This window comes from Hyla sarda, chromosome 7 (assembly GCF_029499605.1).
Source record: "Hyla sarda isolate aHylSar1 chromosome 7, aHylSar1.hap1, whole genome shotgun sequence".
In the NCBI taxonomy this organism is placed as follows: domain Eukaryota; kingdom Metazoa; phylum Chordata; class Amphibia; order Anura; family Hylidae; genus Hyla; species Hyla sarda.
In genome coordinates, this window is record NC_079195.1 from 152,913,597 (window position 1) to 152,938,898 (window position 25,302).

The 25,302-nt window shown below is 41.7% G+C and overlaps 1 protein-coding gene and 1 long non-coding RNA gene across 4 annotated transcripts in view; one reads left to right on the forward strand and one right to left on the reverse strand.

Moving 5' to 3' along the window:
• LOC130282592 (uncharacterized) overlaps positions 1-25,302 on the forward strand; it is a 140,835-nt gene that overhangs the window by 76,402 nt on the left and 39,131 nt on the right. Inside the window, exon 1 of one of the 2 annotated variants that reach the window (XR_008846465.1) lies at positions 5,858-6,024. The exons of the other annotated variant lie outside the window; for it this stretch is intronic. This is a non-coding gene — a long non-coding RNA (uncharacterized LOC130282592). Of the gene's footprint in view, positions 1-5,857; positions 6,025-25,302 lie in introns of those variants that run through there. 2 annotated transcript variants of the gene reach the window in all.
• PRXL2A (peroxiredoxin like 2A) overlaps positions 1-25,302 on the reverse strand; it is a 125,830-nt gene that overhangs the window by 41,359 nt on the left and 59,169 nt on the right. For both annotated transcript variants that reach the window (XM_056530962.1, XM_056530961.1), the window contains one exon: positions 4,883-5,023. In XM_056530962.1, the coding sequence (XP_056386937.1) occupies positions 4,883-5,023 (141 nt within the window). The remainder of the gene's footprint in view (positions 1-4,882; positions 5,024-25,302) is intronic.

Consider the following 25,302-nt stretch of genomic DNA (forward strand, 5'->3'; position numbering starts at 1 on the left):
GGCGGATTTTGGAACATATAGGGGATATTAGGTGCAAAAGAGACAAACCCCTTGCCAATCATATGTTGAAATACAATTCAGATACCCCTTTCAATATCTTTTTATAAGTTATTGATACACCGAAGAAGGATCCAAGGGGAGGAAATTTTGATTCCAAACTATTACAAACAGAGGCGAGGTGGATTTATCGCTTACAGACAGTCTCCCCCTCTGGGATAAATGAGTCACTCTCATTTACATCATTTATTTGAGCAAGCTTATATTTACTGGGTCAATTTTATTAGATCTATACAGTATCATATTGTCATCCAAATGATGACTAGTAGATACTATATGATATGACCATCCTAAAGATTACCAATAATTATTGGACTAAGCTCACTGGATTGATACTGTATGACATTATCATCTAAATAATGATCAATAACCTCAAACCCTCCCTCCCTCCCCCCACACCCCTTCTGATTTCATGTTGCGATCAGAGTATCATTATTGGTTATCTTGATTCATGATACTAGCATGTATCCCATATGCTATCGTTCACTTAATGATATCTAAAATATCTTTGTTCTTTATACTGGCTAATATTATCTATTTTTTATTTAAATTTATTCAATATCATCGCATCTTAGTCACAAGCCCAGCACTGTTTAATTATCTATTTCTATATTCTGTACTGAATGGAACGCATTTGCGTTCCATTGACAGGAAATCACCAGTACTTCCGGTATTATACAAACTGCCTGATTGGTTTTAATTTCTAATTAGGTGCTATCTTTGTTGTTAATTATATTATTTTATATTCAGTCCTGATTGCATCCTATAAGTTGTTTCAATACCCTCACTTGTGGAAGAGACTTGGTATGTCCCGCTCCGATCCTTTCCATTGTGGAACGCAAATGCGTTCCACTGGCTGGGCGTATATCCCGTTCCTATCTTTTCCATTGTGGAACGCAAATGCGGACGGATGTGATCTCATTCCGCTTCCGGCTTGGATGATATAAAATGAGCGCTCTAGATGTCAGTGGCGTCCTCCACCTGGACGGATCACCAGCATCTCCAGTCACTGCACCTCTTAATCAGTAAGTAATATAAAAAAAAAAGCAATATTTGATCTTTGTAACATATGGATGCGCATCCCAAGTGACCCATATTTATTGTCATTTCCAATGTGTGTTCTTTCCATAGTACATCTTAGTTAGGTCATTTCACCTAACTGCACTGTATCTGGGTTACCTGTCCAGCGAATTTGGGTTATCTTTCCATTGAAGCATCTATATGTCTTGCTATTCCGTTTTTGCAGGTATTTACATGAATTCAAATACCTCTCAATATTATGAATTGGCTTTCTTTATGCTCTTATCTAATCTGATTCTGTTAGCTTTTATTCCTTATCTCTCAGTCATTATCTATGTGTTTTGATCACTGAGACTTGGCCTATAATCATTTTTCCGTACATCATTTACCCTATCATGGTTATATTGCCTAGTAATTATCTAGGTAAGTTTTTGATCAATTTTGTCTGAGTTTTTCTAGTATATCTATATGCTTTAGATTTCTCAAAACATATCTTTGCTTGATTCATATATTTTAGGGACCTACTAGAACTGTATTGTTCTTTATGATTATATATTAAGCCGAACTCCGCACCTTAATAGGTAAGCTGTGGTCTATTTATCTACTGCTCTTCTATTCTCTCTGCATTTCCAGCATGGCAACTGAATATCTGTATGTTTCATTTTCTTTCTAGGTCTCCATATATGTACATCTAGGGTGGACACCTTATCAATATCAATTATACGCTATATATTGTCTGTTAATTGAACCCAGTGTCCATTTCTCTGTGTCATCACACTTACTCTATTGACTACTATATGACTGCATTACAGACTTATTCCAGACAGTGATTGACATTTTGGCTTCTATCTACCTGCCCTTATCTCACTATCTACTCCATTATAACATGTGTTACTGTTATTGCTTATAAAATCTTGAACATCAATATTGTTATCGAATACGCTACACTCCCTGATGAGTCCTGCACATTACAGGATGAAACGTGTTGGAGTTCTGCCACTACTAATGTTTCGCTTTCCCCTTACCCTATCCACACTATGTTAGGAAGGGCCCATTGTAGGTAGTCAAGATTAGGCATTCACCTGTACCCTTTTTCCTATCCCTTCACTTTGGTGGTCTCTATACGGTAACCATGTATGGTTTGTTTTATTGCTATTTTTCTATAAGTAAAAGTTAAGTTTTATCTACCTCATTGGTGTATTCTTTATGTGGATACAACCCCTATTATATGCACATAAAAATCTAACCATTTTAAGTATATACATATTGCTAACATAAAATCACTCACAAATGTATTTTTTGCCTACCATTAGAATTTAATTTGACAGTGCACACAAGTACTAAGCAATAGGCATACAACATTTTACAAGATTAGCTGCGTTTGTACTTTTACTTGACATACATCTACAACACAAGCTTCTGACATTAGTCATGAATCTGAATTAAAATTACAGAAGACTGTCCCAGGTCCTCTATATTGTTCATAACTCCCCTATCAGGATTCCAAAGTATTTATTTTGTTGGATACATAGTTACAACTGGGCTACCACATATAGTTAGAGAAACGACAACTTTCCAAAGTAGAAGCCATCCCCATGCCTTGCTATTTTTTATTGCAGCTCAATTCCAGCATTTCAGAGAGTAAGCACAGAGGGTCTCTTTGTTGATGGCTTTAAAGAGCAATAGACTTAGAAGAAAGGAAGCAGGGCAACACATTTTAGCACTTATGCACAAGGTCTGGCAGACATGTATGCATTTGTTCTGTGTCTCTGTTTCCATTAACTAGTTCCTTTGGAATTATCCATTCCTGTGGGAGGTTTACCAGTTGGAAGGTTTTCAGGATTGGAAAAGTAAGGGGTATCCTTTACTTGTGCTAGCTGTATTTAAAAGGGGTTTTCTGAAGTTATTTCAACAACCAAGTAAGTTAGCTTGCCTAATGCTGTTTTCTATCTGTACATTCAGTTACGAAAAGATCATGTGGGGTGGGTCTATGGAGTCTGTCTACCCCATCATCCTAAGCGATACTGGGCTATACGCGTAAGGCAATAGCTAGCTGGTGGATTCAGAAGGAGTTTCCAGGACTGATGTAGATTGTTATTTCTATTAATGTGTTGATACTGTAGGAAAGGCATATTTATTCTAAGAGCAAAGCCCCAGCTAAATGTCATAAACAATGTGGGAAATGGTTGGAATGTCCTGGTTTACCCTAGGAGGCATTACTTTGCATACAGTTATATGGTCTAGGGTTGCTGGTCCAAATGATTGTGTCCATCTGCTTTTGGGTTTGGTTGGTATGGGGGGGGGGTTAACGGAGGTAATACCTAAAATATATAGAGCCAAAAATGTTGTTTACCATTTGTATGTGAATGTATACTGATTTCTGCATAATAAAGAGTTCTAATAGAAAAAAAAATGCCTACTAAGACTACATTTTACTATACAGTGAACAAGATGGCCCACACAATGGCCCAGCAGTTGCTAAAAATACACCACTATGGCATAGTGGCATAGGCTGGAAAACATCTGGTGTGCAGGAAACTTTCTTAGTGAATACACTGAGCATTTTCATGAAACAAAGAGTGAACATAGCCTTTGCTGCCAGCTAAGTGCTCTCTATGGGTGAGATTTATCAAAACCTGTGTAGAAGAATGGTGGTGCAGTTGCCCATAGCGACCAATCAGATTTCTTCTTACAATTTTATAAAAAGGCCTGTGAAAAATGAAAGAAGCAATCTGATTGGCTGACATGGGCAGCTGCACCATTCTTACTCTACACGGGTCTTGATAAATCTCCTTCTATGCCCCTATACACTCACCCAGGAACAGAGAGAGGAGGGCTCCTCTTTCAGACTCTTCTGGAGGCAACTTATAAAAGCAAAATGATTAGGCATTTGAAAACCAACATACCCAATTTTTCTCTCCCTTGACATCTATTGAGGAATAAGTCGTGAGGCTACCATATTTATTTTAAAAGATCAGCTCGGTTCCACCAGTATGATCACATGCAACACAATTGTTTCAGACATTTCTACAGAAAATCAAGTTCAAAACCTATATTTGTAAGTAGCCTTTTTACTGCTGCAGGTGCATCATATTTTGCAAGCACTATTCAAATGAAAGGGACAGCCAGTAAAAATGTCCAATTTTGCCACATGTACGTAAATATAAATACTCTTACCATTAGAATCGTTCTTTTGACAAATGATGACAGGCTAATGGTGAACCAGCTTATATTCGTCATATCTAAAGAAGCTGGCAGCCATGTCATTGCTTATGGCAGCCTGTGTTCTGTAAATAGAGCTCTCGTAAGTGCTTTTATGTTATAAGGACAAGCACCAGCCTCTGTGAGTAGCTAAATAGTAATTATCGGAATAGCTTTGCTTGCCAAGTTATTAGTTACAGAACTGTTCGTTATTAGATTCAGTAAGAGCCACTTGCACTGACACCCATACTCAATACAGCTCCCAGATGGCAGCTTAGATGTAATATCAAATTAACCATGTGTGTAATGTATCGTAAACTTTGTCCAGTTAATATATTGTGCTTAAAGGGGCTGTCTTATCAAGGAAACCTCTTTTTTTGATGAAAGCTGCCATCTGTATTGCATGGTGGCTATATAGATGAATAGCTGTCCATATAATAAATAGCTGGTCATATCCACCAGAATGGTAACAGTTATCTGGTGTTTGCTTTCCACTATGGCTCACAGGATATATAGTCAAGGATTGTCTGTGACATAGTCTCTTAATTACACAAGGAGGGCAGACTTATGATACAGCACCATAAGAATAGTAAAACATCAGTACCTGTTTATCAAGAAAAAGTTCCCCTTTAAAGTAAGGTTGGAACTGCTCGATCTCAGTTTCAATCTTCTCTTTCACCACACCGTAGAGGGGGACTCCTAACTGGTCAAGTTCTGGCTTAAGTTGGGATATTTCTGAGGCCTCCTGCAATAAAATAAGATATAAACTACCTGAAGCAAGAGTGCTGGACAATATACACACACTTACCACTAGTAACCCAACATTTCCTTAGTAAACACCCTTTCTTCTGATACTGATCTTGGTTAGGCAGTACACTCACATAACAGTTCATGCCAGGCTTTCAAGTAAAAAATTAAGTTAAAGGGAGTTTACCATGATTCACTTTCTACAGTGATCTTAATATTTTGTAGAATGGTATAAGGAAATTAAAGGGGTACTCCACCCCTAGACGTCTTATCCCCTATCCAAAGTATAGGGGATAAGATGTCTGATCATGGGGATCTCGCCGCTGGGGACCCCCGCAATATAGCATGCAGCACCCAGCTGTTACTGCTCTGGAAGCGCTGGAGGGTCTGGCTCCCGACCACGGGAATGGAAGATCGTGACGTCATGACTCTACCCCCGTGTGACGTCACGCCCCCCCTCAATGCAAGTTTATGGGAGGGAGCGTAACAGCTATATTGCGGGGGTCCACAGCGGTGGGACCCCTGCGGTCAGACATCTTATCCCCTATCCTTTGGATGGGGGATAAGATGTCTAAGGGTGGAGTACCTCTTTAAATGTTTGCCTCTGAAAAATAATGCAGCTATGACCTTATCTTCTTGTCTGTGCCTTGTTTTTATGTTTTCCCCTTTTCATAAGAAAATGTTGTGGGTGGAGCTTCTGACTTTCACATGAACTGCTCTGAACTCCATTTCCCAGCTGTCATTGTGCAAATGCTCATTTCTGAGCTGGATGGTGAGAGTTATCCATCAGGAGAATCTAATCTTCACACTCACCAGACTCCCATGCAAATATATTGCAGTGAATGATGCATAGAAGGTTCTGATAGGCCAGTGTACAAGCTGTATACAACTGTGTAACTGAGCATGTCTGACCAGAGGAAACAGGATGAAACAGAACATGCCTACAGGACGCATCCCATGGCAACAAGCAAAAAACAAGAGAGCATCATGCCGATATTGGTAAACCTGCCTTTCAAAAACAATTAATTTCTGAAAATTACTTTATCTATTTATTTATATTTGCAAATATCTTTCATTTCATATGATGCACTAGTTAACTATTTATCTTCATAAAACCCCTTTAATTCCATTGCCTTATTTCTTAATGTAAAGAAATCTATGACATGCTTCTAATGACATGCCCTATTGTAGGGATCGACAGATTATCGGTATGGCCGATATTATCGTCCGATAATCATGATTTTGGGCATTATCGGTATCGGCACTATACCGATAAGCCGATAATGCCCCGCCCCCCGCACTGCTCTCACCGCACCGCGACCGAAACCCCCTCCCCCCCGACCCGCCGCACTGCGACCGACCCCCCAACCCGCCGCACCGCGTCGCACCCCCCACCGCACCGCCCCGGCCCCATTGCCTCCCCCATCCCCGGTTTTATAATTACCTGTTCCCGGGGCCCACGCTACTAATTGCTCCTGCTGCGTCCTGCATTACACTGTGCGCAATGACGAGTGACGTGCGCGACATGACGTCACCGTCAGTGCGCACAGTGACAGCTCAGGAGGACGCCACCGTAGCCAGATGTAGAATGGACCCCAGGAACAGGTAATTATAAAACCGGGGATGGGGGAGGCAATGGGGCCAGGGCGGTGCAGCGGGTCGGGGGGGCGGTCGCAGTGCGGTGCAGTGCGGCAGTGGGGGGAGCAGTGATAGGTCTCAGGACCCCCGGGCAGGCAGGGGAAGAGAAGCGGGTGGCGGCGGCGGTCTATGGCACCACAAAAGCCACTGCAGTTCATTGATTTAAAGCTCCCGCTTTAAATCAATGATCTGCAGCGGTGTCGCGGGGAGATAAATAGCTAATAACTTATACCGGAATATCGGTATAAGTTATCGGCTATCGGCCCTAACGTCCACCGATTATCGGTACCGGCCCTAAAAAACCGATATCGGTCGATCCCTACCCTATTGTTTACATAATCTTAGGAATTGAAAGAAATATCCTCTGCATTTTTAATACTAGAATGCCATGATGCTGGTATGTCTGCAAATGTGTGTACATTATGAGGTAAGGACACCAAATGTTCAAGAAGCTGAAGTACTGTATAGAACAGTGGTCTTCAACCTGTGGACCTCCAGATGTTGCAAAACTACAACTCCCAGCATGCTTGGACAGCCAACGGCTGTCCAGGCATGCTGGGAGTTGTAGTTTTGCAACATCTGGAGGTCCGCAGTTTGGAGACCACTGGTATAGAATATTACTTGGATGGGTCTTCAGATTCAGTGCCTACAATCCTGCATGAGAGAGGGAGGGAAAACTGTTGACAGCAATAATAAAAAAAATTTCTAGACAAAAGCCAGCCATACATATAAAACAGGTCTCCATTGTAAACATACCTATGTGGCTTGGTCAGGTGGTACCATATGTTTTGAGTGGAATTAAACCATACTACAGCTACTCACTGAATGATTCTTCTAATTTATAGGAACAACTGAAAGGAACCCAACTTTATACTTCCTTAGGGTGTCAGAAGGTATAGGGGGAGATTTCTCAATATTTGTATGGAGAAAAAGTTGAGCAGTTACCCATAGCAAAAAAGGCCTCTGAAAAATAAAAGTGAGCAGATTGGTTGCTATGGGCAACTGGTCAACTTTTCCACTGCACAGGTTTTGATAAATCTCCCCCACAGTTACTATTACAATGCTATGATTATACATCTTCCTATACATACATTTTGCCTAAGAAACCAAAGAACAATTCCAAAGTTACATTTTAGAAACATGAAATCAAACACTGCAAACACAGCTACTGTATTTTTTATATACCAATATAATTTCAGATTTTTATGCACTACCAGTGGAGGTTAAAGGACATCTATAGTGCAAAATAACTTATCCCCTATCCGAAGGATAGGGGATAAGTTATAGATCGCGGGGGATCCGAGCGCTGTGGCCTCCCGCGATCTTCAGTACAGGGCCGCGGCAATGTACAGGAAAGGGGGCGTTCCGTCCCCGCATGACGCAGCGGCCGACACGCCCCCTCCATGAATCCCATAAAGATACATGGGGAGTGTCTGCCGCGGCTTTCTGCTGGGGACGAAACTTCACTTCCGGCAGACTGCATCCAGACGGCATCCAGGAGATTCCGGGGGGCCCCAGCGCTCGGACCCCCCGCGATCTATAACTTATCCCCTATCCTTCGGATAGGGGATAAGTTATTTTGCGCTGGAGTACTCCTTTACTAAAAAGTTACAAGAAATAAAGAAAGTACATAGGAACTAAAAAAATTTGCATTTGTACACAATGGGAGAGATTTATCAAAACCTGTGTAAAGAAAGAGTGGTGTGGTTGCCCATGGAAACCTATGAGTCTACTTTTATATTTCACACGTCTCTTTAAAAATGAAAGAAGCAAACTGATTGGTTGCCATAGGCAACTGCACCACTCTCTTTCTCTACACAGGTTTTGATAAATCTCCCCCATTTAGTTTAGGGACAGAGGGGCTATGGAGTATGTTGAGGAAGCAGTCGTTCAGTCGAACAGTCGGTAGGTCCACTGTTACAGGACCATAAACTTCAAGCTACACTTTTCATTCATCCCTTAAGGGGGGGTTTTCCTCCCCGCCTTTTAAAAACCATAGCAGACAATATTCAAAAATATATTCCATGTAATTGTAAAATTAATGTTTTTTTAATTCATTTTGGTAAACATTTTATGAAAAATGTATTTTAAAAAGTGTGATTTTTACTTGTTTTAAACTTTATTCTCTTTATTTTATACATTATCAAGGGACTACTACTACTCCCAGCATGGAACAGACTGTTCCATGCTGGAAGCTGTAGTACCTGCACTAAGGACAGATGGTCCCGGGTGTCACTCCTGACACCTGTTGTGATCATCCTTTATATTCCTGAGATGCGGAGCAGCTCTCTGCAGCGCTCCACATCTCAGATATGAACGCTGGCCAGTGATGTGAATAGAAATTCATATCACTGATTCATTCTTGCTGCTCAGAGCTGTGATTGGCCAGATGGTGCCAGCCAATCACCACTCTGAGCTGCATATATGAATCAGTTATGTGAATTTCTATTCACATCAGTGGCCGGCCATATAGAGCAGAGATGCTGAGCTCAGAAGAAAGTTCCACAAAATTAGTTTAAAAAATATATTATTTTTACAATTACATGGCCCCTTCCTTTTCCATCCTACACATTATATATATGCTAACCAACAAAATGTAATAAAAAGCTTACGCCATCCCTTTTTTGGATCGCTAAAGTAAAAAATAAAAAAATAAAAAAAAAGAGAATAAAAACCGCCTGCTAAAATTTTAAAACCCACATGGCTTTTTTGGGGCATTTATTCACTCCCATAGACTTATATGGTAGAAAAACAACAGGACTTTAACGAAAAAACACCAAAGTCTCAACAAGAGGTCGTATTTGAAAAACTGCCAGGGAGCCCAAAATAGCTGAAAAATGCCGAAAGATAAAAAAAAAAAAACGCCAAGTGGATATGGAACTTTGCAGTTCCCTACTGACTTGCGTTAACATCTGGCAACAGCAGAATGGGTGTTTTTTTGGGCATTTTTGACACCGAGTGGACATAGGCACCTGGAGCTATCAATAGCTATTCACCAATCAGAGCTCCCATCTGCCGGCAGCGGCGATTATGAATTATGACAGTGTATACCGGAGCCTGGAGCTGTCAGGGTGCGCAGCGTAGTCGCATGTGCCGCCGGCTTGATATCTTAATAAATGTGGATCGCAGTTGGTCTCTGGAGCATGACCAGCTGCCAGGGGAGTAGGAACCCCCACAAATCTGGGGAGGATAGCATTGTAATTGGGTGTGACTTTGCAAAAGGCGGAGCCATAAAAGGGGAGGGGCCAAAAGGGGCAGAACCACTTAATTTTGCATGACAATACAGGCTCCTCTTCACGGGTACCTTCAGGGAGCAGTGAATTCAAGAGATAGGGATTGGTCAGGACTGTGGGAGGTAGGCTGTGTGTGTGAGGTCAGGATTAGTGTTGAGCGGCATAGGCCATATTCGAATTCACGATATTTCGCGAATATATGGACGAATATTCGTCATATATTCGCTAAATTCGCGTTTATTTTCGCATATGCGAAAATTAGCATATACAAAAATTAGCTTAACCGAAAATTCGCAAATGCGAAAATTAACATATGCAAATTTTCGCATATGCGAAAATTCGCACGCCAGTCTCACACAGTAGTATTAGAGCCTTCTTTACACCACACAAGCTGGAGTGATCACTGTGATGTGTACTGTAAAAAAAAAATATGAATATTCTTAATTACGAATATATAGTGCTATATTCGCGAATATTCGCGAATTCGTGAATATGCGATATTCGCGAATAAAATTTGAATTGCGAATATTCGCGAGCAACACTAGTCAGGATGAGGGGTTCGTGTAGGCACCATTAACACCTTGACAAAACATGGTGTACATGTATGCCATGGTAGCAGTCTGGGTGTATGAAGTGTCGGGAGAAAATGTGTGTGCCGAAACGGACAGAGTGTGGGTGCGCCCTGTTTTTTCACTCATATTATTGGTAACGTATAATGATTTCCTGTTCTGCATATGCCATATAGCGTGCCATTATGAACATTTACTATGTGATATTAGGTTTGTGATTATGCACCACATCACTATTCATGCCACGTGCACGATTATTACGGTATTTATAACCAATAACTGATATTACTATTTACATTACTATACTGTTGGTTCCCGTTATTAGGTACTTGTATGATATTGTTGCGACATCTTCTATAATTATGTATTGCTATCATTCATGTTGCCAGCATTAACTATTGTATATTATTATATTTTTTTGTCACTACCTGACTGCACCTTATTATATATCCTATTTGGGGCTTACCCGAATGACTCGAATGTTTCTGTTGGATTATGCCATTTTTGATTAGGTAGCCAGTATGGTAGGTAAGTAGCTGGGCAGATAGATAAATAACAACCCCCCCTTTCCCCACCCTAGAGCACAAAAATAATAACAAAAAACTCACATAGTCCCTAGTCCCACACAGCGATCTCCAGAAGAGCTGGGCCACGTTCTCTCTTCTCCACAGTGCAGGTGCTGATGAGTGACGTCATCGGCGCCTGCGTCGGGGCATAGGTCACGGCCGTCTTTGAACTGTGTACGCACACAGTTCAAAGAGGCTCCGGTGGTGAGTGACCTGCTATGGATGCCTCCCTGGGTTAAAATTACCCAGGGAACATATAATACAGCAAAGTCTGCGGCCAGAACTGGGGGGGGGGGGACACATGATCTGTCCCCCTGCATGATTTTCTGGGGGGGGGGATGTATCTCCCCCATCCCCCCAGTTCCTATGCCCATTCAAGCTGCGATCTGCACCTCAGCCCCTGGACTATAACTCCCATCATGGACTGAGTCTGTTCATGATGGGAGTAGTAGTCGTAAAAGTCCCGCAGCAGGGGGATGTGCAAGTGCCATCACTCAGCGCTGCAGTACTACAACTACTCCCATCATGGGACAGACTCTGTCCATGATGGGAGTTATATTCCAGGGGCTGAGGGGCAGATCACACCAGGTCATTCTCCAGAGACCCGCTGAAATCCGTATTTATTAACTACTGTAAAAGCCGGCAGCACATGCGGCTACACTGCGCTGCCCACCAGCTCCTGTATACAGCTGTCACATTTCATAATCCCCGCCGGGGAGACGGGAGCTCTGATTGATGAATAGCTATTCACCAATCAGAGCTCCTGTCTCCCGGTGGCAGCGATTATGAATTATGAGCGGTGTATACAGGAGTCGGCGGGCAACGCAGTGTAGCCACATGTGCCGCCGACTTTTACAGTTAATAAATGCAGTCTTTGGAGAATGACGCGATGCGATCTGCCCCTGGACTATAACTCCCATCATGGACAGAGTCTGTCTGTGATGGGAGTAGTAGTCCTAACCATCCAAAAATAGTCCTGCAGGCGGGGGGATGTGCAAGTGCCGTCTCTCAGCGCTGCGGTACTACAACTCCTCCCATCATGGGACAGACTCTGTCTCATGATGGGAATAGTTGTAGTTTAGCAGTGTTGAGGGACAGCTCCTGCATCCCCCGGCTCTCTCGGTAGAACACTTTCCTACGCTTCCTTTTTTATGGTGTATTTTTGCGTAAAAAAAAGTATTTGCGTAAAAAAATGCATGTAAACAAAAAACGCACATGATAATTAGTATCCACTGTAGAATGCATTCCCCAAAACACAAAAAAAATAGAGTACTTGCTCTTTGCTCTATCAAAAAAGACGCAATGAAAGTCACTGCGCAAATTTTTGCGCCAAAAAAATACGCAAGAAAAAGGGGTAAACTCAATGATAAATCTCCCCCATAGTGTTTTTTTGGGATTTTGCTAAAGCATTTGATACTGTCCCTCATAGACGTCCAAACTTTAGTTTGTAACTGGACTGAAAACTGGCTTAAGGATTCTTACTCTGATTGGTCCCCAGTTATTATTGGTGTACCCCAAGGTTCAGTACTGGACCTGCTTTTGTTTAATTTATTTATTAATGATATAGCAGATGGGTTTACCAGCTCTGTTTCTATTTTTGCAGATAACACCAAGCTTTGTAGTACGGTAAAGTCTATAGAGGATGTGTATACGTTACAAGAGGACGTGGATAGACTAAGTGTCTGGGCATCAAGTTGGCATATGAGGTTCAATGTGGATAAATGTAAAGTTATGCATCTGGGTACTAAAAATCTGCATGCAATGTATGTCTGGGGGGGGGGGTGGACTGGGAGAGTCACTGGTAGAGAAGGATCTGGGTGTACTTGTAGATCATAGACTACAGAATAGCATGCAATGTCAGGCTGCTGCTTCTAAGGCCAGCAGGATATTGTCCTGTATCTAAAGAGGCATGGACTCGAGGGAAAGGGACATAATATTGCCCCTTTATAAAGCATTGGTACGGCCTCACCTGGAATATGCTGTTCAGTTTTGGTCACCAGCTCATAAAAAGGACACTGTGGAGGTGGAGAAGTTGCAGAGACGCGCGACTAAATTAATATGGGACATGGAACATCTCAGTTATGAGGAAAGATTAAAAGAATTACATTTGTTTAGTCTTGAGAAGAGATATTAAAGGTGGGATATGATCAATGTATATAAGTATATAAGTATATAAATGGCCCCTACAAAAACATGGGGAAAAACTGTTCCAGGTTAAACCCCCTCAAAGGACAAGAGGGCACTCTCTCCATCTGGAGAAGAAAAGGTTTGGTCTCAAGGGAAGACACACCATCTTTACCATAAGAACTGTGAATGGAACAGTCTACCTCAGGAACTGGTCACAGCGGAAACAGTTGAAAGCTTTAAAACAGGGTTAGATACATTCCTAGGACAAAATAACATTAATGCTTAAGCAGAAATATAATCACATCCTTTCCCCTTCATCCCGCCATACCCCTTCCCTTCAATTCCTTGGTTGAACTTGATGGATGGATGTCTTTTTTCGACCATACTAAGTATGTAACTATATATTTACCATAGAAAGTAAAAAGAACCCAAAATATTCTTCACCAACATACAGTAAATAATAAGAAACTTACAACTGAAAATGTTGGCCCCTTAAAAAACAATCTGGGTGTCATGGTGGAGGAGGATGCAGAAAAGGAGAATCTACCAAATGCCTTCTTCTCTACTGTATTTACACAGGAAAACCAATATCTGCTGCTCCCCCACTGTAACACCTGCCTCCCGTGGTCTACATTTGCACTGGCACTTTATGGAATAAAGAATGTACCTTGTTAACCTCTTGGGTCTCGGGTGAGTTGCTCCCGTTTTTTCCTTCTTATTTGCACTTTATGGACTGTACCGCATTGTGTGAGCACCACCCACAGTAGGCACATAACCTCCTAGCGCAGTCTTAATATAAGACGCTGTGATATCCATCTACTAGTATATACTAGTGCCAGGCTCTACTTTTCTTGTTGAATGGGTAAGTTATAGATTGGATTGGGGTGAAGCTGTTGATGTTGTATATCTGGACTTTTCTAAGGCATTTGATACTGTGCCACACAAAAGGTTAGTACATAAAATTAGGATGCTGGGACTGGGGGAGGACATTTGTAAATGGAATAGCAACTGGCTCAGTGATAGGAAGTAACGGGTGGGTATTAATGGAATTTTGGCTAGGGTACCAGAGGGGTCAGTACTGGGAACCACCTGGGTCCAGAGGCAAGATGGCTGCCTATCAGTGATAGCCACGATCTTACCGGGCATTGCATGATATTATCAGAGGCTGACGTCCTCCTATCTCTACCTCATATATCGTCCTCATATGCTGTCCTTATGTTCTGTCCAAATATCCTGTCCTCAGGTGGGACTGATTTGTGATGAAGATACTGTAAGCTGAAAATAGAAGGGGACGTGGATTTGCAAGCCAGACAAATGCACAAAAAGGGTAGAGAATAAAATGGGTGGGGCTTAAACAGTGGGTGTGGCTTTGTGAGAGGGCGTGTGGCTTGCAAGCCGGACTCAACCATTCACCAGGAGATGCAGAGCTTGTCTATTTGACAGACCTTACAGTAATGGAAGTCCCATATACTTGTATGGAACTTGAAACAAAAACCCATCTTTTATATTAGGGTGTAGGTAAGGGTTAATTTAACTATCATATATATATTTTTTTACATATAAGTAATATGTGTTCCAGGTATTATTGAAATATCTCCAGTTGTACGGAAGTTATGTGGCAACATACATTTCCCATAGATTTGCATGGGAAATACAAAAACCCTGACCCTCACAAATGGGGGTAGTTAACCCCTTGGGGACCGAGCCCATTATGACCCTAAGGACCAGAGCGTTTTTTGCACATCTGACCACTGTCACTTTAAACATTAAATAACTCTGGAATGCTTTTACTTATTCTGATTCCGAGATTGTTTTTTTGTGACATATTCTACTTTATCATAGTGGTAAAAACATTTTGTTACATGCATCCTTTCTTGGTGAAAAATTAGAAAATTTTATGAAAATTTTGCATTTTTCTAACTTTGAAGCTCTCTGCTTGTAAGGGAAATGGATATTCAAAATATTTTTTTTTCACATATACAATATGTCTACTTTATGTTTGCATCATAAAATTGACAAGTTTTTACTTTTGGAAGACACCAGAGGGCTTCAAAGTTCAGCAGCAATTTTCCAATTTTTCACAAAATTTTCAAACTCACTATTTTTAAGGGACCAGTTCAGTTTTGAAGTGGATTTGAAGGGTCTTCATATTAGAAATACCCCATAAAAGACACCATTATAAAAACTGCACCCCCAAAAGTATTAAAAATGACATTCAATCAGTGTTTTAACCCTTTAGGTGTTTCACAGGAGTAGCAGCAAACTGAAGGAGGAAATTCACAATCTTCATTTTTTACACTTGCATGTTCTTATAGATCCAATTTTTGAATTTTTACAAGGGGGTAAAAGGAGAAAATTTTTACTAGTATTTGTAGCCCAATTTCTCTCGAGTAAGCACATACCTCATATGTCTATGTTAAGTGTTCGGCAGGCGCAGTAGAGGGCTCAGAAGGGAAGGAGCGACAAGGGGATTTTGGAGAGTACGTTTTTCTGAAATGGTTTTTGGGGGCATGTCGCATTTAGGAAGCCCCTATGGTGCCAGGAGAGCAAAAAAAAAACCCACATGGCATACCATTTTGGAAACTAGACCCCTTGAGGAACGTTACGAGGGGTACAGTGAGCATTTACACCCCACTGGTGTTTGACAGATCTTTGGAACAGTGGGCTGTGCAAATGAAAAATTAAATTTTTCATTTTCACAGATCACTTTTACAAAGCTCTGTCAGACACCTGTGTGGTGTAAATTCTCACTGCACCCCTCATTACATTCCGTGAGGGGTGTAGTTTCCAAAATGGGGTCACATATGTTTTTTTTTCTTTTTTTTCCTTTTGTCAGAATCGCTGTAACAATCAGCCACCCCTGTGCAAATCACCTCAAATGTACATGGTGCACTCTCCCTTCTGAGCCTTGTTGTGCGCCCGCAGAGCACTTTGCGCCCACATATGGGGTTTCTCGGTACTCAGGAGAAATTGCGTTACAAATTTTGTGGGGCTTTTTTCCCTTTTACTGCTTGTGAAAATGAAAAGTATAGGGCAACACCAGCAGGTTAGTGTAAAAAATTTGATTTTTTTACACTAACATGCTGGTGTAGACCCCAACTTCACCTTTTCATAGGGGTTAAAGGAGAAAAAGCCCCCCAAAATTTGTAAGGCAATTTCTCCCGAGTATGGAGATACCCCATATGTGGCCCTAAACTGTTGCCTTGAAATACGACAGGGCTCCAAAGTGAGAGCGCCATGTGCATTTAAGGCCTAAATTAGTGATTTGCATAGGGGTGGAGATAGGGGTATTGTACGTCAGTGATTCCCAAACAGGGTGCCTCCAGCTGTTGCTAAACTCCCAGCATGCTTGGACAGTCAATGGCTGTCCGACAATACTGGGAGTTGTTGTTTTGCAACAGCTGGAGGCTCTGTTTTGGAAACACTGCCGTACCAGACGGTAGGGGTAAGTGTATATGTAGTGTTTTTTACTTTTTAATTTGTGTTAGTGTAGTGTAGTGTAGTGTTTTTAGGGTACATTCACACGGTCAGAGGCAGGCTGGGAGTTGTAGTTTTGCAACAACCGGAGAGACACTGGTTGGGAAACATTGTTTGTTTCCTAACTCAGTGTTTCCCAACCCGTGTGCCTCCAGCTGTTGCAAAACTATAATTCCCAGCATGCACTGATAGACCATGCATGCTGGGAGTTGTAGTTTTGCAACAGCTGGAGTTCCAACTACAACTCCCGGCATGCCCTTTGGTAGTCTGATCATGCTGGGAGTTGTAGTTTTGCAACAGCTGGAAGCTAATTTTTTCTATGAAAAAATGTGCATCCAGCTGTTGCAAAGCTACAACTCCCAGCATGATCAGACTACCCAAGGGCATGCTGGGAGTTGTAGTTTCAACTCCAGCTGCTGCAAAACTACAACTCATAGCATGTATCGACTTTCAGTGCATGCTGGGAGTTATAGTTTTGCAACAGCTGAAGGCACACGGGTTGGGAAACACTGAGTTAGGAAACAGACAATGTTTCCCAACCAGTGTCTCTCCAGTTGTTGCGAAACTACAACTCCCAGCCTGCTGAGACTGTTCAGGCATGCTGGTAGTTGTAGTCCTGCAACATCTGAAAGGCCAGATGTTAGAGAACTACTACTCAAAGCATGGCTGGGCAGGCTGAGATGTGTAGTTTTGCAACATCTGGAAGAGCACAGATTGAAGACCATTATACAGTGGTCTTCAAACTGAGGCCTCCAGATGTTGCAAAAGTACAACTCCCAGCCTGCCCAGACAGCCAAAGGCTGCCTAGGCATGCTGGGAGTTGTAGTTTTCAAACTGTTAGCAGCAACAGTGAAGATCACCGGATCTTCACTGTTGCTACTAACAATGCCGCCGACGTCCACTTACCCACCAACAATCCACCGCCGCAGCCGCTCCTGGTCCTCTGCTCCTCCGGTCCCGCTGCAGCTGCTCCTCCAGAGATCCAGGTACCGCGGTCCCTCCGGTCCCTGCCGCCATCTTCTTTTTTCCCCTTGTCTCCCCGCACGCCTAGGGGCGGGGAGACCAGGGGAAGTTAACCCTGACCCCGGCCTGAGGCCTGCGATTGGCCATTCACAAGAGAATGGCCGATCACAGGTAATAGGAGCGGGGTGGCAGGGTGCCACCTTGCTCCTATCAGTTAGGATGATCATCGCCATTTTCCCTGCTTGTCGGGTCACAATAGACCCGATTAGCCCGGAATAGCCGCAAATCGCAGGTGCGATTTCACCTGCGATTTGTGGTGATCGCCGACATGGGCGATGTCAGGGAATGCCTGCTGAATGATTACAGCAGGCATTCCCCTCAGATCACTGCCAGGCGCCGCGGCAGTGATCTGTTTTTGCTAGGACGTTTGAGAATGTCCTCGGTCCTTAACTACTATAGACCGAGGACGTTCTCAAACGTCCTATGTCCCCAACAGGTTAAAGGGGTACTCCGGTGAAAAGCTTTTATTTTTTTTTAAATCAACTGGTACCAGAAAGTTAAACAGATTTGTAAATTACTTCTATTAAAAAATCTTAATCCTTCCTGTACGTATTAGCTGCTGAATACTACAGCGGAAATTCTTTTCTTTTTGAAACACAGAACTATCTGCTGACATCATGAGCAGAGTGCTCTCTGCTGACATCTCTGTCCATTTTAGGAACTGTCCAGAACAGCATATGTTTGCTATGGGGATTTCCTTTTACGCTGGAAACTTCCTAAAATGGACAGAGATGTCAGTAGAGAGCACTGTGCTCATGATGTCAGCAGACAGCTCTGTGTTTCAAATGGAAAATAATTTCCACTGTAGTATTCAGCAGCTAATAAGTACAGGAAGGATTAAGATTTTTTAATAGAAGTAATTTAAAAAGCTGTTTAACTTTCTGGCACCAGTTGATTTAAAAAAAAAAAAAAAAAAAAGAAGCTTTTCACCGGAGTACACCTTTAACCCCTTAAGGACCGGAGGTTTTTCCGTTTTTGCATTTTCGTTTTTTGCTCCTTGCCTTTAAAAAATCATAACTCTTTCAAATTTACACCTAAAAATCCATATGATGGCTTATTTTTTGCGCCACCAATTCTACTTTGTAATGACGTCAGTCATTTTGCCCAAAAATCTATGGTGAAGCGGGAAAAAATATCATTGTGCGACAAAATTGAAAAAAAAAACGCTGTTTTGTAACTTTTGGGGGCTTCCGTTTCTACGTAGTACATTTTTCGGTAAAAATGACACCTGATATGTATTCTGTAGGTCCATACGATTAAAATGATACCCTACTTATATAGGTTTGATTTTGTCGGACTTCTGGAAAAAATCATAACTACATGCAGGAAAATTAATACGTTTAAAATTGTCATCTTCTGACCCCTATAACTTTTTTATTTTTCCGTGTATGGGGCGGTATGAGCGCTCATTTTTTGCGCCGTGATCTGAAGTTTTTAACGGTACCATTTTTGCATTGATAGGACTTATTGATCGCTTTTTATTCATTTTTAAATGATATAAAAAGTGACCAAAAATGCACTATTTTGGACTTTGGAATTTTTTTGCGCGCACGCCATTGACCGAGCGGTTTAATTAATGATATATTTTTATAATTCGGACATTTCCGCACGCGGTGATACCACATATGTTTATTTTTATTTTTATTTACACTGTGTTTTTTTTTTTTTTGGAAAAGGGGGGTGATTCAAACTTTTAATAGGGGAGGAGTTAAATGATCTTTATTCACTTTTTTTTTTCACTTTTTTTTTGCAGTGTTATAGGTCCCATAGGGACCTATAACACTGCACACACTGATCTTCTATGTTGATCACTGGTTTCTCATAAGAAACCAGTGATCAACGATTCTGCCGGATGACTGCTCATGCCTGGATCTCAGGCACTGAGCAGTCATTCGGCGATCGGACAGCGAGGAGGCAGGAAGGGGCCCTCCCGCTGTCCTGTAAGCTGTTCGGGATGCCGCGATTAGCCGCGGCTATCCCGAACAGCCCGACTGAGCTAGCTGGGAACTTTCACTTTCACTTTTAGCCGCGCGGCTCAGCTTTGAGCGCGCGGCTAAAGGGTTAATAGCGCGCGGCGCCGCGATCGGCGCTGCGCGCTATTAGAGGCGGGTCCCGGCTTCACTATGACGCCGGGCCCGCCATGATATGACGCGGGGTTACTGTGTAACCCCGCGTTATATCAGAAGAGCAGGACCAATGACGTACCGGTACGTCCTTGGTCCTTAAGGGGTTAAGGGTTAAATTAACTAGCCTATATTTTAGGTGGACATATAAGTAATATGTGACCAAGTATTATCAAAATATCTCCAGCCGTTTTGAAGTTATGCAGTAACATATATTTCCTATAGACTTGTATGGGACTTCACCCTGACCCTGGCAAATGGGGGTAATTAAGGGTTAAATTACTGGAACATACACACATTGAGTTATATATATATATATATATATATATATATATATATATATATATATATATATATACACACACACATACATTTATTAGGGATCGACCGATTATCGGCCGATAATATCTGGGCATCTTGGGCATTATCGTATCGGCAATTACCTTGCCGATAAGCAGATAATGCACCGCCCCCTGCACCGCCCCCACCTTCCCCAAACTTGGCAGTATTTGAGTGTGGACATCCTGTACCATACCCCACTGTACAGCAATGCCATGCTCCACAAAAATTTGAGACAATCCTCAAATGTATCCATTATAATGATCATTCCTAATGTCCACCCCCAAATGACCCCTTATATCATCTCCTCTTTAAATTTGGGCCAAAAATTGACCATTTTAGTGGCAAGTTTTCAGAGGCATACATCTCAGAACCAGACATTTATGGTACGGTACTGAATTACAGTGTACAAGCTGGGCGAAAGCATCTCAGGGTACACTCAAATTTGTAGTGTATGGAGGGAAAGATAGCATTGTTGGGCCCCCAGAATGCCCCCTTTCTTGGAGTAAGTGGGAAAATTGTTTGGGACATGGTGAACCCACTTCTAGATAAAAGTTATCACCTTTACCAGGACAATTTTTACTTAAAGAGGTATTCTGGCCAAAAACATCTTATCCCCTATCAAAAGGATAGGGGATAAGATGTCTGATCGTGGGGGGCCCGCCACTGGGACCCCCCCGCGATCTCCCTGCAGTAGCCCGCATTCTATGCCTAGCTGTGTCTGAAGTTTCGGAAACCTCCGGGATTCCGAGATGGGGACGGGACTTCAAGCCATGCCCCCTCCCATAGACATGAATGGAGGGGGCGTGGTGTGATGTCATGTCCCCGTCTCGGAAGCCCGGAGATTTCCGAAACTTCAGACGCAGCTACGCATAGAATGCGGGCTACTGCAGGGAGATCGCGCGCGGGGGGGTCCCAGTGGCAGGCCCCCCACGATCAGACATCTTATCCCTTTGGTTGGGCATAAGATGTTTTTGGCCGGAATACCTCTTTAAGACTGCCTCTCTTTCAGTGCCTTGCTGCTAGAGCTACTGTGGCTTGTGGGGCCTCCCCAGAACACATGTTGCACAACCACTATGCAGCAATAACATCTTGCTGTCAAAAATAAGGGCAAGAGAGATGTTCTTATATTGACAGAAATCCATGGCAGCGGCTTCACCACTGTCCCTGTACAAGGCACGAGTACCATGGTCTACAAACCAGATTGTATTCAGGATTATAACAAATACATGGGAGGGGTGGATTTAACCGATCAAGTCCTCAAGCTGTACAGTGCCATGAGAAAAACGAAGGCCTGGTACAAAAAGTTGTTAGTGCACATTGTACAAATGGCATTTTACAATGCTTATCACGTAATGCAGCAAGGACACAGACATTTCTTGAGTTTAAAGAAATTGTTATTAAAGGGGTATTCCAGGCCAAAACTTTTTTTTTTATATATCAACTGGCTCCGGAAAGTTGAACAGATTTGTAAATTACTTCTATTAAAAAATCTTAATCCTTCCAATAGTTATTAGCTTCTGAAGTTGAGTTGTTGTTTTCTGTCTAACTGCTCTCTGATGACTCACATCCCGGGACCTGTGCAGTTCCTATGGGGATATTCTCCCATCATGCACAGCTCCCAGGACGTGAAATCCTCATTGAGCAGTTAGACAGAAAACTTCAGAAGCTAATAACTATTGGAAGGATTAAGATTTTTTAATAGAAGTAATTTACAAATCTAATTTACAAGAAAGAATTGGGGCTCAGGGTAAATGATGTATGGACACAACTGGCTGAATATGTTAAATGATGATATTTATTAATTATAGTAATCAAATTGTTTGAATATAAAATGTTATTTAAAACATGATAGTATTATTGAGACCAATCAAAAATTATGGATATCCAACAAAAGGTCCTCTTTAGAGTTTGGACCTCCTTAGATGTTAGTAACTAATAGCAACCCATGGGGCTATTTATGTATAGCAATATAACCACAGTCTAATGAGTCTTTTGATGAATAGTTAAATAGGTCTGTATCCAGTTCATTAAAGCATGTAAATGTAGTGCTTATATATCACTTGATAGCAGAGTTGTAATAATTGCCGGCAATTGTAACAGTTAGTAGAATTATACAGTTATGCTCACCGCCCCGTGACCGGTACTTGTCAGGATGCTGTTGCTCTTTGGGGATGCTGCGATCCCTCCTGCGGTCTCTCCTGCGGTTTTTAGGGATAGTTGGAGATGCTGCGATCTCTCCTGCACTTTCTCCTGTGCGCTTTGCTGGAACAAACTCCGTTATCTCTCTCACTGCGGGAGAGGACACTGTTGGGGGACTCTGCCGTCTCCTATGGTGAAGGTGCTGTGACTGGCGGTGGGCTCCAAGTTTTGTAGCTCCAGCGCTTCTGCTCAGAGTAGCGGTCGTGTCCTCGTGGCTACAAGGCACGCGTACGTGGCTGGCAACTGACCGGGTGAGACACCTATCGATGCGGGACTCACAAAGGCTTATGTAAGTGGTCTCAATAGTCGTATTGGGGGGGCTGGACGCGTTTCAAGACTATACTCAGTCTTTTCCTCAGCAGCAATATAATTTATGTATATTTACATATTTACATTTACAACTCCCAGCATGCCCGAACAGCCAACATGCTGGGAGTTGTAGTTTTGCAACATCTGGAGGTCCGCAGGTTGAAGACCACTATTGGGTTCAAAATCTTTATTTTTTTATAGATTTTGCACCTATAAATTGGGTGCGTCTTATACGCCGGTGCGTCCTATAGGGCGAAAAATACGGTAAATGGCATATCTGTGAGGCACTCACAATTATCCCATTGCACAATCCCAAAAAGCAATAGCTTTTGGAAAACCTCTGATGGATCAAAATGTTCACTACACCCTTATATGAATTCCTTTCTCTGGAGTTTCACCAATTTTAACACCTCTGAGCCTCTGTAATAAAAGCACAATGCAATAAATGTGACCAAAGTAGACATGAACTTTGGCTTGGTGCTATGTCTCTCTTAAACCCTGCCGTCTGCCCAGTCAGAAGATAAAAAGCCACATATGGGGTACTGGCGTGTTCATGAGAAATTGCCTAACAAAGTTTGGGGTGCTTTTATCCCTATGGTCATTGTGAGTCAATTTGTGCTAAAAGTGCAATTTGTGCCTAAAAATGACAATTTTCCTTCTCAAACACCTGTGTGGTCCAAATGCTCTCTACCTCCATAAATGAACTCTCTGATGGGTGTAGTTTCCAAAATGGGGTCACCTGTGGGGTTTTTCTACTGTATTGGTAACACGGTGGACACTACAAATGCACCTGGTGTGAAAAAACTGATTCTGTAAAATCTGCATCCAAAATGCCAAAAGATGCTCCTTTGCTTTTGTGCTCAAAAAGTGGTTTAGGACTATACATGGGGTACTGCCACATTCAGAAGAAGTTGAATAACAAAGATTGGGGTGCTACTATCCATGTGTCTATTGTGAAAGTTAGACAATTTGTGCTAAAAGTGCAATTTGTGCATTAAAATGACATTTTTTTTTTCACAGCCCTAATGTTGAAAACGTTCCTCAAAACACATGTCGGGTCAAAATGCTTGCTACCCCCTAAATGAATTATATAAAGGGTTTACTTTCCAAAATGAGGTCACTTGTGGGTTTTTTCCACTGTACTGGTACCACGGTTGGCACTGCAAAATATCTTAAATGGACACTCTCATTAAAACTATTTTTGCTATTGCACTCCTTATGGTAAATAAAAATATTTCTAATATACTTTGTTTAAAAAATGAAGTTTTCTATGTTTTATTTGTGCTTAAAAAAGCTCAAGAGCACATTTTCCCCCATCTCATAAACAGACTTTGGACTGAAACCCAAACACAGGAAGTGCAGCCTGGAGTCCTGAGGGGGGGGGGGGGGTGAGAGCATATGGCAGTTAAGTGTGAGAGGAGCTATGATTGGATGAGGCTGGACCCCCCCCCCCCCACAGCACTCAAGGCTGCACTTTCTGTGTTTGGACTTCGGTCCAAACATAAGATGGGGGAAAATGTGCTCTTGAGCTTTTTTAAGCACAAATAAAACATAGAAAACTTTTTTTTTTTTCAACAAATGATATTAGAAATATTTTTTATTTACCATAAGGAGTGCAATAGCAAAAATTTGCTTTAATGAGAGTTATCCTTTAAGAAAAAGGAGTTGGCAATATCCACTAGGTGCTTCATCATGCCTTAGGCCTTTTTGTTAGCCAGGTTCATACTAGAAGGACATATGAGATATTTAACAAATCTGTAGAATTGTGCTAATACATATCAATTATATTTTTTTTGTTAATATCTTCCATGTTACAGAAAAACTATTTTTAAATAAAAAAAAAAGTGCAAAAACAAAAATGAAATAAAAAAATGTCCCTTCGCTTATTTTTCTTGTAAACCACCTAAAAGGTTAATAAACTACTTTGAGGAGTGCAGTTTTTAATAAGGGTTATTTATTTGGGGTTTCTAGCATACAGGTGCCTCAAATCCACTTCAGAACTGAAGTGGTCACTAAAAAAATGTGATTCTGAAATTACCTTGAAAATGTCAAAAAATGCTTATGAAATATTATAAGCCTTCTAATTCCCTAAAAAAGTTAAAGAATGTATAACAAATGATGCATACATGAACAAGACATATTGTAGATGTGAATTAATAACAATTTGGCATGACTATTTCTCTTACAAGTAGAGAATTTCAAATCTAGAAAAATGCAAATTTTTCACAAAAACCAAATGTATCAAAAGAAATAAATAATAATAATAATAATTAACTGCTAATATAAAATACAATATGCCATGAAAAACAGACTACCACAGTGTTTCTGCACCACTGTCTAATTCCTAACTCAGTGTTTCTCAACCCATGTGCCTCCAGCTGTTACAAAACTACAACTCCCAGCATGCATGGTATGTCAGCGCATGCTGGGAGTTATAGTTTTGCAACAGCAGGAAGCAAACGTATTGGGAAACACTGAGTTAGGTAACAGACAATGTTTCCCAACCAGTCTGCCTCCAGTTGTTGCAAGTTCCAGCATGCCCAGACAGCCGAAGGGCATGTTGGGAGTTGTAGTTATGCAACAACTGGAGGAAAATAATTTGGAGACCACTGTGTAGTGGTCTCCAAACTGTCGCACTCCAGATGTTGCAAGACTTCAACTCCAAGCATGC